General features: G+C 42.5%; 1 protein-coding gene across 1 annotated transcript in view; it reads right to left on the bottom strand.

Moving 5' to 3' along the window:
• fras1 (Fraser extracellular matrix complex subunit 1) overlaps nucleotides 1-19791 on the bottom strand; it is a 607084-nt gene that overhangs the window by 218290 nt on the left and 369003 nt on the right. Inside the window, exons 31-32 of the mRNA XM_055161976.1 lie at nucleotides 11746-11905; nucleotides 10539-10708 (exon numbers count right to left, since the gene is read on the bottom strand). Coding sequence (XP_055017951.1) covers nucleotides 10539-10708; nucleotides 11746-11905 — 330 coding nt within the window. The remainder of the gene's footprint in view (nucleotides 1-10538; nucleotides 10709-11745; nucleotides 11906-19791) is intronic.

The raw sequence follows: 19791 nt of genomic DNA, 5'->3' as shown, positions 1-19791 counted from the left end.
TGAGTCCAGTCGTACGTAAAATATATTGTGTGTATTTTATCCATCAGAATACGAACTGAAAAATTACGACGTCATGAATTACAATCACGAAATGAAAATGTACGATTACACTTTCATCAGTACGAATACGAATTCACAGACGGAACTTTACTGTCAAAAATACGTCATCACTTCACAGACATTATCCATCGAGCAGAAGAAACATCGATCAAGATCAAGACTGCGCAGCTCAAGTTTGTAGCAGAGTAAAAACAGAGTAAAAGCACAAGAAGCTACAACAGAACAACAAGTGGGTTAATTAAAATCTATTGTAAAAATGTCTTGAATTCAGGAACCGAACGCTGCTGTATAATATTGTGTAGAAACACCTCCTTTGAACGGGAAATTGCACCTATATGTTAGAAAACATAGTGGAGCCAGTTGGTGAACATCAGACGTAACGTTATCCCAGGGCTAATTAACAAATATCAGGTTCTCTGTATGTTTAGATTAAAACATTCACGACTACAGCCACAGCGAACATCAGTCAGTTGACGTCGTAATTTTTCAATTCGTATTCTGATGGATAAAATACACACAATTTATTTTATGTACGACTGGACTCATTTGAGAGTTTACAAATATTTATTTTATGCGCAACTACAGCCAAATATGCACGGATTTACCAAATACGCACGGATTTCTATTTTATGCGCACGAATATTTTTGACAGCTTTCTTACTCCATACAGAGCGCATTCAGAATTACTGTTGAAGCGACCTGTCTAGAAATCATTTAGCGACCGACGCGTCAGTTTTTAGATCCTTCATCTGCTTCATTCGTGCCATCGCTGGACGGGAATCACCTCAGTTTGGCTTTGCTCCTTTTCCCCTTCTCTTCTTCTTCCAGCGACCTCAAAAACGGACTTTCTCTTGCGGCGAACTGGTCGTGGATTCTCGTCCGATATCGCGGCAAACTTTGTGCAAACTGCGAGGAAGGGACAGTTTTAAAAATGTCTCTAAGAACCGCTGCATAAACCACATAATCCCCGCACGCCGACGAGTCAGTTACACTAGAAACGTAGGGAGCTTGATTGACGACCTAACAGCCAATAGGAAATGAGGGAGCCTCGTTTTCTATTGGCTGATGTTTATCTGGCCTCACTACGTCCACAGTTGATGGATTTTTATTCTTCTTTTTTTTTTGATCATCATAATTACAAAGCTGCTGCGTCTCTGTAATGGTATTTTAAACTTTCAATGACAATTTGAAACTAAAAAAAAATTCCTCCATACAACCTTTAATGGTTTAACCCATTGATGGCGAGCTTTACACCGGACTTAAAAAAAACCAAACTTGGATTAAAATACAGATTATTTGGACTTGAACCAATACGAGCAATAACAGGACTGGTTTTTATTTTATTTTTTGTTTTTGTTGTTGTTGTGTTCTATAGGCGAGTTTCATTGTTGACAAAAGTGTGCGTTGCATGCTGGGAATTATTTTGGTCGGCGGCAAGAAACAGTAATTCAACATGACGGACGGAGCGAGAAAGCACGTAAAGGGTATTGATCCCGGTTATTTATCCACTCTAACGGCAGACGACCCAAGACCATTTGACCAGAAATTGGTCATAAACATCGACGGACGACAAATCACCCTTTTCAACCCCGACAAAAGGTGGAACAAACCAAATTTCTGGTCAGAATCTCCAACTACCTGGACAAATATTCACTTGGGCGACATCCACAATGACTTGGTGGAAACTCCTGGGCCATTCACAGCAGAAAAGATGAAAACCTCCAAGAGTCTCGATGTGTTGTTGAACTTGTTGGAGTCCACGGTTTGTTAGGATCTTCTACGTTTGCTCTGCGGATGTTTGAAAGCCGTTTAATTCACCGTTAGCGGTTCTTTTCACTCAGAATACGAAAAAGACATTTTCCTTCTTCCGTGCTTCTATTTGTGCGTCCGATAATGCAGCAGGAATTTACCATTATCGGGGAGAAATACGCGAGGTTACGCACTGTGTTTGACGCTATCGTGTTTCTTGCCTCCGACCAAAATATTTCCCAGCATGCAACGCGGGCTTTTAATAACAACGACGTCAGCTGAAACTCACCTATAAAACTATTTTCAATATACTTCACCCAAAACTTCACATTCCTGTCTCTGTCTCTTCATTCACACTCGGGCTCCTAAAAGGACCAATGTTCTGATGCAGCTTTTGTGGCCGTAGTCTGCCCCCTAGCCCTAACAATTTGCGTTACAGAGTGGCGAGCTAGCCAGGAGTCGAACCTAGAATCTTCTCTGGTTCGGGGGCCAAACCGACATACTTCCTGGTCGTGCTCTAAATAGAGCATAGAGCGATAAAGGAGGTCACATGATCTCAGACTGGACTATTGCGGTCTATTTGTGTGTTTATTTTGTTTATTAAGTTGAATTGAGGATAACAAGATGAAGGGATTATAAAGTAATTGTTATTATGTTTATTTCCAAGTTGATTTTTGTTCATGAGTACAGTTTTGCTTACTTTAATTTGTAAAACCTTATTTTCATTAATTGGTTAGCCCAGGGGGAGGGGCAAAGGAGTATAGAAGGGGGAGCTCCGGTCATTTGGTCTGTCTGTGTTGTGTTTACTGTAGCAGCAGCTCTCGCCTTTTTCCAAATTCAGACTGGATTAAGAGTGAACAATAGTTTTGTGGGCTGGCTGGGTCTCATTGATTTGTGGATTAAAGAGTAAAAGGACATAAAAGAAAACACTAGAGTTTAACTTTTTGGTTGCAGATGATGACTTCCTTTGGGTTCTCTTGGCGATATCAACTGAGAAAACTGAGAAAATGGCCCAGTTTTCTTCATCTAGATGTCTTTGTATTCTTTCTTTTGTCCTTTTATAAATTTCTTATTAATTTGAGTATTATAATTTGTCAAACTTAAAAAAACCTGTCATTGTATCGTTCCGTTATGTTCGTCAGATCAACAGTTACGACCAGCTCTCTGTAAGTGACATCGAAGACGCGATTAAAGTCCCGTCCCCCATGGAAATCTTTGGCAGGTTGTGAAGACGCTGCTGCTGAATCCACGGTTTTATCACATGCCCAGTGTCGGGAAAAACACCGGAAGTCGTCATCAGCATGTTTCCAAACGCAGAGGGCGCACAGCAACCACGCAAATCTCCGAGTCCCTTTGTTGGAGCTCCCGATAAATAACTTTCACTTTAGAGCCTGTTTACACGAGAACGCTTGCGGGTAAAAAAACGACAAAATATTTTTATGGGATGTGTCTTTCGTTTAGACGGTGACGCCGTTTTTGAGGCTTGAAAACGCAAAAATCTAAAACCACTACGCTGTTTACACTAACACCGTCTACACTGCCCAAGACGCAAAATTCTGGTCAAATCTGCGTACACATTTACGTGAAATACATCACCGCCGAGCCGCCTGGCATGCAAACACAATCGAATTCCACACACTTTTGCTTCACCGTAAGCAGGCAGATCATCTAAACGCAGAGCAAAAAGTGAACAAGTGACTCCACTTTTGCGTCTTCTGTTCAGACCCTCATCATATAAACGTAGCCTCCGTCGATTCTACGGTTTGTTTCTCTTGCTCTGTCTCTTTGCGAGTCCAATTTACTTGGTTTTTGCTCCACCTCTTGCTGCACTAGCGCCCTCCACTGGCGATTTTCTTCCTTGCGTTTTCCCTCCGCGATCATCTGTTCCCTCTTTTGCTCGTCCAGCTCCTCGTCACTCGGTCTCTTTCTCCACAGACGAGACAAACTGAGCATGAACATGTTTTTCATTGTCCTCGCCCAATTTCCTCCGATACTTCGTCTCTTTCTTCAGCCGCTCGACATGATCCTTTTCTCTTTATTACCATTCTGCAAATATTCCTCACGCTCGCCGAATCTATTGTGTAAACTTTCAATTTTGTTTTTTTGTAAATCCTGCTCCCTTTTCAGTTTGACGTCAGGGCTCTTCTCCAGCTCTCGGTACTTCTGCCTCCAATTATCATTTTCCTGTCTGAACATAATGATTTCCTCGAACATCTCTCCGTCCCTCTCCGCCCATTCCATTCTTCCTCCATTTTTAGCGAAGTATTTTCAAACTCTTGCTTCTTTTTTGCACCATTTTGTAAATTTTCAGTAAAGGTGCACTGTGTAAGTTTTCGGTTGGTCATCGTTTACAACACGATACAGTTCGAAATATCTCAAATCGATTCTATACAGTTCAATAAAAAATAAAGGCTAAATCATGTCTGTGATTCTAAAAGTCTTTGTTAAATCACTTCTTGTGCAAAGTTCATATGAAACACAAACATTTTAATCCTTTCAAAACGGTGAAAATGTCAAATGTGTCGCATAAACAAGTTTCCTTCCACTAAACAAACAGCAAAACTGTAGCTGTAACAAAATAATTTAGTAAAATAAACCAAAAAATACTCTTGGCTATAATATTAATACAGCAGTCCACGATATTGATACCGAATCATCACATTAAACAATACGATATAGTGATATTTCAATAATTTTGCACACTATTAAACAGCTCTACTTTACATTTATTCAGTTACAGGTGGTTTTATAGCTCAAAAAATACCTAGAAAAACAGACATTCTGACTGTGAGCGGGGTCGCCTCTCCACAGATCTGACCTGTAACTTGGTTTGGTTTGGTCTTCATGAAGATGGAAAGGTTTAATTCCGGACAAAGCAATAACATCTCCACGGAGAAAAGCGTTTGACGAACCCTCCACCAGAAAAATTATTCAACGCACTTTTAATAATAAAGATTCCTTCCTGCTCCAAGTACATTTTCCTCACAGTAGGATTCAGGCGCCTTAACACATTGTTTCCCAAAGACTGACGTTCAGGTGGATCACAAGAGATATTTTTTTGCCGTCACCTTGTCATGATCTGCATGTAGTTTGAAATGTTAAGACATGTTTTGTATAATTTCTAATGACCGTATTTTTTGGACTATGGTTTGTGTTTGTTTCTATATTCAAATGTTTTTGGTGAAGTGTGGAGAGGTTCTAGTCTTGTGTGTGAGGATCTGCTGCTCCTGTTCCTCCTGCACCACTGTCACTTGGCTCTACTGCTCATGTCTCCTGCAGAAAGAGCCTCTGTTCTGTCTGTGTCATGTCAGTCGATCGCACTGTTACTTCTGCACCACTCAACTATTTAACATTTAAACTTATAAAGACAAAGACTGAGACTGAACACAAATGCCCCAAAAACAGAAAATCAGATTGTGCAGATTACAAACTGCAAGTTGTGAAATCTGCAGCTGAAAACGATAATCGAGCAGCAGAAAGAAAGTTTGGAGTGAGAGAGAAACTTGTGACTTGTGGAGGATGAACCATGAAACTTTCCTGAAGTCACTGGATGGATGGACAAAGTCTGGACTTCAGTGACACAGAAACCATCCTGTCGAGATTCAGAAAGACCAGAATAATTCTAACTGGAACTGATGCTGAGTCTGACGACAGCGACACAGAAGAGTTTGCGTCGCTCTGTTTACCTCCGGAGGTCGAGGCCGAGTTGTTCAGAAGTGACACCGAGGATGAAGAATTGAATGGATTTAGTGATTTGGAGTGAGATGGAGAGTTTGTTAAACTTGTTCTGTTCACTTGTTTTTAGGGATGTCGCGATCATATTTTTTCCCCCGAGTCTGAGTCATTTGATTTGGAGGATCTGCCGATACCAAGTACCGATCCAATACTTCTATAAAAATTATGAAATGAACTAAGAGCAAAGAATAAGATCCAGGATGTGTGTAGGATCACATTGTATTGATTTCATGTGTTGCATTTGGGCTGAAATTGTGAAAAATCAAATGTCCAAAGCTTTAATTTTTTTTTAATGAACTTTTCTAAACATGAACCATCACTGTTGAAAATCTTGACTTTTCACAGTCTGGTCTTGGAATGTGTAACTTAGTAAAACTTAAAGAACTGAACACAACAGGAACCAGACCAGAACCAGATCAGACCTGAGACTCTGCACAATCTACACTTTGTATATTTGATTTTATATGTTTGCCTGTGCTTTACATTTTAAACATTTAGACTCGTCTATGAAATCCAAATAATACAAAATCTTACCAAATAAAAAACGAGATGACAGAAGCCCCACAGCCTCTGTCCCCCGCACCGAACACCACATCCACAAACCCACAGAGCAACACCACAACATCAGTCCCACCGCTCAATAGAAGCTTCATACCGCTGGTCCCATCCTCTCCGCCAAAAGCGCCACTTCCGCTGCGTAACATGCAAACAAACAGCGCCGTGCGACGCCATCGGCTGCGCAGGTGTGAACACGGGGCACAGAACCACAGGTAACAGCGCCAGAGCACGACACGACCCAAAAGTCCCAGCGTGAGTGTGTCTCTAGTACAACAGACGCTGGAGCAGACAGTCGCACTCAGTGAACGTCCCTGAGCAAATCCCACGCCTCAGAAAAACTGTGGCGTCCTCTGTGTCATATACGTATATTATTAATCCGATACCTGATCGGAACATAACGGCCAAGTCTGGATCGAGTCTGCAGTCACGTGATCGACAACGATTTCCGATCACGTGACTGCAGATCGGGACAACCCTAGTTGTTTATGTTATAGTTTATCTGAAGAACTGTTCACATGTGACGTTAACAGTCTGTTTTTCTCTCTTCTATTGTTTTTACTACAACTTGACTTTACACAGGAAATGTCGCTTCCTGGTCTCTGATTTTATAAAATATATTTCCCCCAAAAAGTGCAACTTATATATGTTTTTTTCTTCTTCATTACTCATTTTTTGGCTGGTGAAACTTATACTCCAGAGCGACTTATAGTCCGGAAAATACGGCAATCATAAACTGGATGTAAATATGTTTATCTAAAATTTAGAGTCCATAAACTTATTTCCAGCCCATGAACACCTCCCAGAGACACTTAATTCTAGTCTAGAGATCATTTATCTTAAGAAACTTGTCAAATAAAATGATCTTGCAGCATGGACAGATAATTTGACTATTTTTACGTCATTTTCTGATAGATTTAAGTGTTTATATCTTAAATTTTTAAAGTTTTTTGGCAGGGTAGTAACAAGCAGGTGATGGACCCTCCACCAGAAAAGTTCCACAATGCACTTTTAAAGCTTTGTGCGTCTTTAAAATAAGTTTGATGAACACGAAAGAGAAGAAATCTGGAAAAGGAGGCTCATTTCTGCTCATTTCATTCATTCATTTTTAACTTTATGACACCGTCGACGTCTTTTTACATTCATCGGTGAAATAAAAATGATTTAAAAGTCGACCAAATTAAACATTTTAAGCTAAAGACGATAAAAAGACCCACTATTTAGGAAAAACAGACTGTGTCCTTTTCCAGGCCCCGCGGGTGAGACCGGAGAGTCCAATTGGCGTTGGTCGTATCTGGTCCCAGATCTCGGGCCCATTAAGATGCACGGGGAGATTAGACAAAGCGCCGCCCAAGGCTAAACATAAAGACAAGTTATCTTTGTTCGCCAATAATCCGGATCCCCCTGAGGAGAAACACAAAGCCAGACTCAAAGGTGGCCGCTTCTGTTTCCGAGACACTTATCGCGCCGGTGTATGAAAGTACTACTTGGATTTTCTCAATTGCAGTAACTTGAGTAATCATCCTCTCCGAGTATTTTTCAAGCCTTACACTTTTACTCCTAGTTTTATCTAATTTATTTGAAAGTGTAGTCAAATACTCTTAGTTGATTCAAAGTTTTGTTTATTGTTATTCGTCCCAATGTGAGTAAGTCTACAAGTACTACTACAAGTTACTACAAGTAGAAGTACAAGTACAAGTACAAATTACTACAAGTACAGTATTTTTCGGCCTATAAGTGTCTTTTTTTTTCATGGTTTGGGTGTTTCCTGCATCTTACACTCCGGTGTGACTTATATTAAAATTTTCTCTGCATGTCTCCTGCAGAAAAAGCCTCTGGACTTCTGGCATTTCAGACTTCCGGTCATTGCGCAATTCATACTGGGAACGATCCTCCGAAAAAGTGAACATCAAACCTCCATGTTTGTTTTCCCAGTGGGATGTGTCTATTGACAAAGTCGATCTTTTCAAGTCTTTTGAACCATATCACTTTTGTTTCTGGTTCTGATATTGTCATATTTTAGTTTTGGGATTCGGACATCGTAATTGTGTGGTTGTTGGATCCTAACAGCGGAAAACTGGATTCAGAAGTTTGCGAAAGTTTGGGAGTCAGATGTGTGTGACTCAAACCTCCGTTCAAACTGTTTCTCTTCCCAACGGAATTGAAAAATAGTGAAAGGTGAAGGTGATGGGCAGGATTGATCCACAGGAAGAACCAAAAAGGAAACATTTGTCTGACTAAGAAATCATCCCGAGTTTACAGAGAACATTTTGTATGTGGAGCGACGACAAAACAAAATCCTGATCCTTCACTCAACCTCAGTTACGAATTTAAAAAAGTCAACACACAAAGTGAAAGGCTCCAACTGTTCACCAAGAAACACCTTCCACTGCAAAGAGACCAAGACGTGATGTTTCTGTAAAACCACAAGAACAAGAAAGTGCAGCTCAGTCTGTTTGTCTTCTGCTCCTCTCCATTAACAAACAGGATTTTGTTTTGTCGTCGCTCCACAAACAAAATGTTCTCTGTAAACTCAGGATGATTTAGTCAGACAAATGTTTCCTTTTTGGTTCTTCCTGTGGATCAATCCTGCCCATCACCTTCACCTTTCACTTTTTTTCAATTCCGTTGGGAAGAGAAACAGTTTGAACAGAGGTTTGAGTCACACACATCTGATTCACTTTTGCATTTATGGAGTTCGCAAACAAATTTCTCGAGCCGTTTTCCGCTGTTAGGATCCAACAACCACACAATTAACGACGTCCGAATCCCAAAACTAAAATATGACAATATCAGAACCAGAAACAAAAGTGATATGGTTCAAAAGACTTGAAAAGATCGACTTTGACGATAGACACATCCCACTGGGAAAACAAACATGACAATTTGACGCTCACTTTTTAGGAAAATCCCTCCCAGTATAGATTGCGCGATGACCGGAAGTCCGAAATTCGTGATGCATCTATTCAGTCTGTTGTTCTCTCTTCTATTGTTTTTACTAGAACTTGACTTTCGAGATGAAATGTCGGTTCCTGGTCTCAGATTTTATAAAATATATTTCCCCCAAAAAGTGCGACTTATATGTTTTTTCTTCTTCATTACACTTTTTTTTTTTGGCTGATGCGACTTATACTCCAGAGCGACTTATAGTTCAGAATATACGGTAGTAAAAAAGCATTATACTGATGATATGAAATGATTTAAACATTTGTGTTTTTTGCAACATACTTTTAAAACACCAGATTTTGAGCGATGTTTAATATTTTGTACTTTCATTTACATTAACTTCAAACTATATCAGATGTTAGAGCCCAACAGTTACTGCAGTAGTACTTTTCCCAAATACTTACAAATGTAACTTGAGTAATTTCTTTCTTCTCCACTTGTGTAATAATATTTTGCAGTATTTTGAACAAACACTTCTCCTCCCCGTCGCCTCTGTGCAGACGTAAATGTGACTATTTCCATCCAAACTCTCACAGTGATGAAAAGTTGAAAAGGACCGTTACCGTAGCAATTAAATCTTTTGAATTGTGAAAAGCGTAAACATATAATCAGCAGACGCAGCGTCCGACGCTCGTGCCACCATCCACTCACTGACTGTGCAAGTCTGGGGAAGATTCTGGAACTCCTCAGCCCAATCTCCTGTATTTTTCCTACAGCCGTGAGCGTCAGGCCTCGGGGGAGCCCAGAGTGAACCCCCCAAACCAGACTAATCTGACCTAAAAAGACTGTCAGGAGAAGGGAAGGATACGGAAGCCGAGAGGGGTCACGACAAACGCAAACGCCGCAACAAATACAAACACGACAACACAACAAAAAGCCACAACACACCAAAAAAAGCCACAAAGGAAGTGACCGCGGGACTCTATTTTAATGCAAACGCTGCAACACATTAAAAAGCCACAACACATTAAAAAGCCACAACAAAAAGCCACAACACATCAAAAAGCCACAACACATTCAAACATCTCTCTCCCCTCTCCTCTCTCTGACTCCGCTCTTTCCCTGCTCCTCACTTCTCGTCCGCGAACGAAATGTCCGCACACCTGCTCCTCCCGCTCCTCGCTTCTCCGCCTTGTCTAACCAACACTGTAGTTTAGTTGTTTACAAGTCATGTGCAGCACCGGCTGTAAACAAACCTGTTTCTGGCGTAAGGAGGAGGCGGGAGGAGGTGTTTTCTACGTAGGAGCTGTCAGGGGAGAGGGGTGGTTTTCACGCATGAGCAACATTTGAAAAAGGACAAACAGTCGCTGGATTTCTCGTTCCTTGGAAAATCCTCTATACAACCTTTAATGACAGTGCGTCTTATAATCCAGAGCTCAAAGTTGTGTGGATATAAAAGGTTTGTGGACGCAGAAACGACGTGTCTGGACGCAGATCGTTTCGGTGATTCTGTGATTCGTTTCAGTGCGAGCGCAGCCCGAGTGTGTGTTCACCTTGAATTGGAAAGAGTCGGTGGAGGTGCCGGCCCCGCGGTGCCTGTACCACACGGCTCCATCGTTCACGTCCTGCTGGGTGAAGGACGACGTGGGGGTGAAGCCCGAGTCCCGGGACGTGGGGGGGTCCGGGGGGGAGTCTGCCGGCATGGAGGCCAAGACCACGTCGCCTAAAACCACACACAAGACGGAGGGGCTGAGTCAGAGCGTGTTCTACCTCTGCAGACTCCAAGAAACAGACGGGTGAAATATGTGTCATTCGTTCATTTGTTTTTCCAATATAAAACCAAAAAATAAGAAAGCGAAAAAAGCAACTGTTTTCTTCATTATTTGTCTCCAAAAACAAAAGGAAAAAAAAACACATCATGATTTGTTTTTTCAGTTTTCGATTTTGTGTTTAAATGAAAAATTGAAAAAAAATGGATAATGGACTGAACCAGGACTGGAACCAGACTGGGACTGAGATCAGGACTGAGACCGGGACCAGAACTGAGACCAGAACTGAGACCGGGACTGAGACCGGGACTGAGGCCAGGAATAGAACCAGGACTGAAACCGGGACTAGACCAGGACCAGACCAAAACTGAGACCAGGAACAAAACCAGGACTGAGACTGAGACTGAAACTGGGACTGAGACCGGGACCAGACCAGAATTGAGACCAGGACTGAGACCGGGAACAGAACCGGGACTGAGACCAGGACTTAGTCTGGGACTAGACCGGGACTGAGGCCAGGACTTAGGCCAGGACCAGACCGGGACAGAGACCGGGACCAGACCAGGACCAGGACTGAGGCTGGGACCAGACCAGGACTGAAAACGGTTTAGTCCTGGTTTAGTTCTGGTTTAGTCCATTATCCGTTTTTTCCATTTTTCTTTTAAACACAAAATCGAAAACTGAAAAAAAACGAATCATTATCAGTTTTTTTCATTTTGGTTTTGGAGGCAAATAATGAAGCAAACAGCAGGTTTCTTCATTTTCTTCTTTTCAGTTTTATTTTGAAAAACAAATGAACAAATGACACATGGATTTTGTCAGACCACCTTGTTATTCCACCTCTCTGCAGACTGAAAGAAACAGTCGGGTGAAAAACGGGCGACGTCTAAAACCTCCCCAGGCGTGTTTTCGAAGACAGGAAAAAAAAAAAACAACGCTATCGCCTGGCAGAAAGTTCTAGAAGCCCCGTGTGGCCTAAAGCTGCGGTTACCGTGCGTGGGCCGTCCGTGCGCAGACAGGATGGTGTACACCGTGTCCTCGGAGCGCACGCCTTTAAACTCCACGTGGAGGTACTTTCTGTCCAGACGCACCATCCCGCCCTCCTTCACCCAGGCCAGAGGGACGGCGTGGGCCTGGGGAGAGTCTGCAGCCTGGAGACACAACGAGAAAGAGACACACGGGGACATTTATTTATAACCTTCAACAAAACAAAACAACATCAACTATCCTGCCACTGAGTCCACTTCTTATTTCAGCAGATATAAAAATAAAAGGCGGACTAGCATGACCGTTACAATCCCAGTATCATTCGTTCATTCGTTTTTCAATGTAAAACCAAAAATAAGAAAACGAAAAAACAACACTTTGCTTCATTATTTGTCTCCAAAACCAAAATGAAAAAACAGATAATGATTCGTTGTTTTTTTTTTTTCAGTTTTTGATTTTGTGTTTGAATGAAAAATGGAAAAAACGGATAATGGCCGTTTCCCGTTGACGTGACGTCCGTGACTGCGATGTCGGACTGAACCAGGACTGATCCAGGTCCGGGACCAGACCGGGGCCAGAGCAGGATTGAGACCAGGACTGAGACCAGGACCAGACCAGGACCAGAGCTTTGACTCTGAGCCTTCGCGGGGTTCTGTTCTTCCCGGTCTCAGTTCTGATCGTCTCGGTCTGGTCCCGATCTGGTCTCGGTCTGGTCCCGATCTGGTCTCGGTCTGGTCCCGATCTGGTCTCGGTCTGGTCTCAGTCTCGGTCTGGTCCCAGTCTCAGTTCTGATTATCACGGTCTGGTCCCGATCTGGTCCGGTCTGGTCCCGGTCTGGTCTCAGTCTCGGTCTGGTCCCAATCTGGTCCCGGTCTGGTCTCAGTCTCGGTCTGGTCCCAATCTGGTCCCGGTCTGGTCTCAGTCTCGGTCTGGTCCCGATTGTCCCGGTCTGGTCTCTGGTCCCGATCTGGTCCCGGTCTGGTCTCAGTCTCGGTCTGGTCCCGATCTGGTCTTGGTCTCAGTCCTGATCTGGTCCCGATCTGGTCTCAGTCTCGGCCTGGTCCCGGTTTCAGTTCTGATCGTCTTGGTCTGGTCCCAGTTTGGTCTCGGTGTGGTCTCGGTCTGGTCCCGCTCTGGTCCCGCTATGGTCCCGGTCTTGTTTCGGTCTCAGTCCCTATCTGGTCTCGGACCTGGATCAGTCCTGGTTCAGTCCTGGTTCAGTCCGTCATCGCAGTCACAGACGTCACATAAACGGGAAACGTCCGTTATCCATTTTTTCCATTTTTGATTTAAACACAAAATCAAAAACTGAAAAAACGAATCATTATTTGTCTTTTCATTTTGGTTTTGGAGACAAATAATGAAAGAAAACTGTTGTTTTTTCATTTTCTTATTTTTCGTTTTCTTATTAAAAAACAAATGAACAAATGATAAACGGATTCATTACCATTATCAGTATTTATTTTTGTATTTTTTCTGGGTGCATGTTTTGGGCTCGAGGTGATGAGCTTAATTTTTTCAAATTTAGTTTTATATCTTTTATGTTTATGCATTGATTTCATGCTTATTATTGTATTGTTTAATGTTTTATTCCATTGTCCTTAAAAAAAAAAAAAAAATCTAATAAAACCACCAAGTTCACAACAACAGACAAGAAAAAAACAACGTTGTGCATTTTGAGAAACGATTCAGTGTTTATAAGTAGAGTAGCAGACTATGTAAACTAAGAGTAATTTTAGTTTTTTTACTGATTTTATTTGCTATTTTTCTATTTGCAAATTTTAGTACCGTATTTTCCGCACTATTAGTCGCTCTGGATTATAAGACACACTGTCATTAAATGGTCTATTTTTGAACTTTTTTCATAAATAAACGGCGTGGGACTTTAAATGAAACCCAACAGTGTGATGTGTGAGTGGTTTTGTTTGTTTGTTCGTTCCCGGTGACTCTGGGCTTTGTTCAGTTGTGGCGTGTAGGGAGGGTGTGTCTGGATTGTCGGCGTGTTCGCAGTGACTCAGTTGTTCAGTCGTGTCTAGAAGCGGCACGTCGCGCTCGTCGCTCCGTTCCGTTCCTCGTCGGCGTGGAGTGATGAGTGTGTGTGTGTGTGTGTGTTTCTCTGTGCGGTCGCTGTCTGCTCCGTGTGTGTTTTCGCGGTCGTTTTTTGATGCAGTTAGGGGCTTAAGAGCGCATCTAACAACCCGGAAAATACGGTATATGTGTACATTTTCAAAGTGTTTAACATAACCTTTTAAATATTCAGCACAGATATTTTCAAACTCTCAAATTCAGCAGTCAGAATTCAGAGTGTAAAATTCTAAATTCGCAGCAAAAATCCAAGACGCCAAGGCAGAAGCATTGATCCAAAATGATCTGATCGAACTCAGTAACAAACAGGAAATGGAGCAGTGAAGCGTTCTGATTGGTCAGAATTCACCTCATCAAAACCTCATCTCTTTGATTTCTTAAGTATAAACCCCACCCACAAATGAGAACAACCAATAGGAAAGAGCCTCTTTCCTCATCACTCACACAACTGACGCTTCTGCCTTGGCATCTTGGATCTTTGCTTGCGAATTTCACACTCTGAATTTGAAACATGTTGAAAACGTAAGCTTCAAACTTGTACTAACTTCAGTCGTGTCTAGAAGCGGCACGTTGCGCTCGTGGCTTTTTCAGTTTGTTCCTCCGTTCCGTTCCTCGTCGGCGTGGAGTGATGAGTGTGTGTGTGTGTTTCTCTGTGCGGTCGCTGTCTGCTCCGTGTGTGTTTGCGGCTTTGTAGTTTACTGAAGTCGTACTGGGACACCCGAGTGGATTCGTGTATGGGGCGCTCTGGATTGTGGGGCGCAGTCGTTTTTTGATGCGGTTAGAGGCTTAAGAGCGCGACTAATAGCCCGGAAAATACGGTACCCGCCTACCGTCGAGCGAACGAACCCTAATGCTGCGAGGTCACACAGTTTCTACGAAGTGAAACCGGCTCATGAATCAGGCTAAATGAGCACTGGCCACTCAAAACAATACGACGGCATCCTGGGTTCACCTTCAGGTTTGTTTTGGAACAGAGCATTTTGAGCTTTGGAGATGTAAACAGACATAAAGAGTTCTCAAGCCGTGAATGAAAAAAACACAACTCCAGGTTGTTTTGACGAGGAAACAACATTAGAACGACTTAAACCTCACAAGAGTCAATTTTGTGTGATGTAGGACCTTTAGTATGTGATCTCTAAACTTTTTTGCTGACAATTAATGACTTAAAAATGTCCAAAACAGTCTGTTTCCTCGTATGGACCAATAACTGACCTCGTTTTGTGGTTGCGCCCATTCATGGATTGTCGGGTGTTCGCAGTGACTCAGTTGTTCAGTCGTGTCTAGAAGCGCACGTCGCGCTCGTGGCTTTTCGGTTCGTTCTCCGTTCCGTTCCTCGTCGGCGTGGATGATGAGTGTGTGTGTGTGTGTGTTTCTCTGTGCGGTCGCTGTCTGCTCCGTGTGTGTTTGTGGCTTTGTAGTTTACTGAAGTCGTACTGGGACACCGAGTGGATTCGTGTATGGGGCGCTCTGGATTGTGGGGCGCAGTCGTTTTTTGATGCGGTTAGAGGCTTAAGAGCGCGTCTAATAGCTCGGAAAATACGGTGTTTTAGTATGTAGCCTGATCCATCAGCCAGTTTGACATCGCAGCATTAGGATTTGTTCACTCGACGGTAGGCGGGTACTGTTTTAATTTAATCAATCGCTGTTATTTGGTCGTGACGTATGTAATGCGCCAAATCCTGTAGAAAGGAGGGCAATAACGTCTTAAAATTCACCAAACATTCTCTTCATTCCGGCTTTAAATCCTCGATCTCGGGAATCGTTGACAACACTGAATGTCTGTCTTAGGCTGCGTTCAGTCTGCAGCCTGAAGTGACCCAAATCCCATTTTTTGGCCCCCATGTTCCTGTATCCGATCTTTAAATGACAGTCTGAATGACACAGATTTGATTTTTTCAAATGTGACCCAGGACACTTGGATCTGTGCTCCTGAAACTGATACATATCTGATCTTTAACATGTGACTTCAGTGTGAACGGTTCATCCACCTACACGTTATCAACAAGACACAAACGTCACTATTCTGCGCTGAAGTAGGAGAAAACTGTTCATGATCCATGTGACTGAAGTGAAGCACATCTCCACTCACCACAAAACACCACGACCAAAAACCTCGTCCTTCTCCTTCTCAATCTCCTCCTTAAAACAAGTCAGTTGTTCATGTTCTGGCTCCGGTACGAGAGGAACTTTAAAATCTCCAGGTGCTCGATGCTGCGTCCATGTTTGGACAACTTCTGTAAACACAGAGACGCTCGCTGCGGTTGACGTCGTCGTGTCTCCAGTGTCACATGTGGGACACTTTTGGACCGTTTAATGTTCACACTGGAGTCACATACAAGTCACATTTAACTGGAAATGTGAACGACCTCGAAAAAACATCGGATTTCACAAAAAAATCAGAATTGAGCGTTAAACCCTGCAGTCTGAACGTAGCCTTAGTCTACATCCATCTCGACCGTTTTTGATTCTTACACCTTAGTTTTTGGTTTTTAGATCTAGTTTGTTGAAGTCTCACTGTGATCCTGTCTGTTATCCTCTGTCCAACACTCTGGCCTTGTGCTCCTCAAACGAGTTTACTGTTTATCAATCCCAGGTTCATTTTCTCCTGACCCGCCTGGACGCCTGAGGGATTTTTCCCAGACTTTTTACAGATTTGATATAAATTAAAGTAAGCATATTTATGTCCATTATTTATGTGTATGTTTGTATGAAAGCGTATGAATTGTATTTTCTTTCTTTCTTTTGGTCCTACAGCTTTTATTACAGCCATTATGAAATAACAGATTGTGAAATAACAGGTTGCACTGAAAAAACACTTCATGAGGAGGCAGAAGGAGGAGATTTAATAACAGAAAATCCAGATGAAGAAAATGTACTAAAATTGTCCTTCGTTCTAGAAGAGTTGCACTTATCTATCTGGCATTTATTCAGTTAGAAGTGATTTTGTTTTAGGAGTTTATTTTATCATCTTATTGTTGTTATTTTTAGGTACTTGTGCAGCACTTTGGAAACCGTTTGTTTGTGAAATGTGCTATAGAAATAAAGTGGATTGGATTGATTTTATTGCTTTAAAACAGGGACACTCATTGCGCGGTTCGCCAAACTTTAATTGGGAACTCGCAAGCTCAAACCAAAAACAGTAACAGAGCCAATATTTTTTTTCACATGTGCTGGATAAACATGTAGTGAACACTGCAACATAAACATCTGCATTACACAAGTATAAATCAAGATTTAATTAATGGAGTTTCCTAAAGGGGGCGCCGTCACACCAGCAACCAGCGACACACGGGTCCATGTATAAACAACCCGAACCCTCTGCCTGAACCGCATTTTAAAAAGTCCATCAAAATAAAGTGACCAACATAAAGTTCTGAGGTGATGTAAAGCCTCCGGACAGAAGTGTGAGTCCAGTTTGGTTCTGTGTTGTTCTGAGCGTCCGTGCTCTGGGCTCTGGGCTCTTCTGGAAAGTTCTTCTCAGGCTGAGGCTCCTGGCATCACTCCCCGCTCCACGTCCTCTGAGCCTGGACTGAACCAGAGCTGCTCCCTCTGGTTCAGGACTCTGGTTTGGACTCTATTTCTCACACGAGGCTAAAAGCAGGGCATTTTTAAAGTTGAATCAATTGAATAGAGTCTTTGCACCGTCACGTGACCCTACAGCAATGGTACCTACGCCGCCATGACACCGGACACACTATGTCACTGACTTCAGCAGCGTCGGAGAAACATGGGCAGGTTTTGTTGTGTATTTGGTTGTTCTAGACGCTCTGAAAGAGATAAAACACATCGTTTCTTCACTGTTCCTCTGGAAATGACTCATCAGGATCAAACAAGGGAATTATCGAAAAAAAGACGCGGATTCTGGCTAACAAAAATAAACCGTGAAGAGATTTCCTATTGTACCATCAAGATACCCAAAGTTTCATCAAGGTATTTACTATTTAAATAGTTTCATAGTTTATTTAATGAAAGAAGCACATTTACTGAACTAAAATGCCATTAATTTATCCAGGAAAACCTGCACTAGTTTACGATTCAACGAACCCACACTGGCACGAGTCGAAGAGTCTGTGAGCCGAACCTCGAAAGAATCGACCATGAAAAGATCCTCGTGAACGTTAGAAAGATCCACTCACAAAAAGAGATTAATTCTAGAAGACAAAGTTGTGGATAAACAAGACAATAAAGAAAACATGGGTCCTACGACGAGTGACATGTTTATATGTGCTGGAAGATACAGTTTCTACTGTCACTCACACTGCAAATGTTTTCTTTTTACATTTTAGTTCAGTAAATGTGCTTCTCTCATTAAATAAACTATGAAACTATTTAAATAACAAACACCTTGATGAAAGTGACGTGAGTGTGTCTTGATGGGACCATTGGAAATCTCTTCGTGGTTTATGTTCTCTAGACATAATTCTCGTTTCTTTTTTTCGATAATTCCCTTGTTTGATCCTGATGAGTCATTTCCAGAGGAACAGTGAAGAAACGATGTGTTTTTATCTCTTTCAGAGCGTCTAGAACAACCAAATACACAACAAAACCTGCCCATGTTTCTCCGACGCTGCTGAAGTCAGTGACATAGTGTGTCCGGTGTCATGGCGGCGTAGGTACTGTTGCCAAGGGGACACGTGACGATGCAAAGCCTCTATAGGCTCTTGCCTATTGCCATAAAATTATCTGGTTAATTAAAGCCTAAAATAACAAATGTTGGTTGCTACGTGATCACGGGGAACACCGGGTCGTCTCTGTGTGTGCAGGTCCTGAACAGACGCACACACCCACAATTTAGACTCACTCTGGAGCCACACGTTCACACGTTGGTTCTTGCTCTGATCTTCGTGTGTTACATTCTCTGTATTGACCATTGTTGGCAAAATAATTCGGAAATGACTCGCAGCTGCGTCTGGAGAACAATCTGTTACGGCGCTGGAGTCAGACGATCTGCCCATTACTGTCAAAATGGCGTTGGCGAGTGCGTGACGAGCCGGTGTGACTCTGTGAGCTCCAGAGAGGTTATGGTTTAAATGTTGTAAAGTTGAGTTTATTTATGCAGATTAGTATTACTAATAATGCTTACAAGTTTCCACTCATCCCAGTACAAAAGTAAATCTGGGTTTTAATTGAAAATGTTTTGTCTGGATTTGTTTTTTGTGCGATGTCCAGTTTATCTGTAGAAAAGCACATTTGCAAAGGTGACTTGATGTTTGTTGGCGTATGTTTGGTACAAGTGTCTCTGCCCTTGATTTTGCTCTTCTAATGTGGCTCTTGTGAAAAAAATAGCATCACTGCTTTAAACAGACATAAGCAGGGTCGCCTCTCCACAGATCTGACGTGTAACTCGGCTTAGTGTTGTTACTTTTTTGTCTCCCTGGAGAAAGAGCCAGTAAGTTTAACGCGAAACTGTGGAGCATTCTGGACTAAGCAAGAACATCTCCAACGGACCTTCCACCAGAAAAGTTACACAGTGAACCTTTAATCTGGTATAATCTATAAACGACATAAAATTAACCCACAAATCGCTCAAATCCGACAAGCGGCCGTTTGAACAGGCGTCTGAGCGAGTGGAAATCAAACCTCATTTTCTCCGCACGGGCTGCAGCAGATGGGAATCATTTGGAAACATTGTCACAGATAGAAAAAAAAAAAATTCTCAGGATTAGTAGATAACAAAAAAAAAAGACAGAAAACAGATTAGCGGTTGGTGTTAGTGCAGCGAGTGGGTGGCGCAGGTGCGTTTGCAGATAGCAGCCGCCATCTGTGTCCTGCCGAGCGATACGATCTGAGCGGAGCCGGCGAGGAGGCTGCATCCCGCCGGCTCGTCTTATCTGGGAAAGGTGCGGTTTGGAACACGTCGGTCGGAAGGACGAGCGGGCGGAGGACCGACGCACGGACGCAAACGCGGCGATTACGCGGCTCTTATAAGACTTTAAAGAGCACCTCTGCTTTCCGAGTGCTCACG

This window comes from Boleophthalmus pectinirostris, unplaced genomic scaffold (genome assembly GCF_026225935.1).
Source record: "Boleophthalmus pectinirostris isolate CB_2022bp ecotype Guang Dong unplaced genomic scaffold, ASM2622593v1 HiC_scaffold_4, whole genome shotgun sequence".
NCBI classification, from domain to species: domain Eukaryota; kingdom Metazoa; phylum Chordata; class Actinopteri; order Gobiiformes; family Gobiidae; genus Boleophthalmus; species Boleophthalmus pectinirostris.
This window is presented reverse-complemented; position numbering and strand designations above follow the sequence as displayed.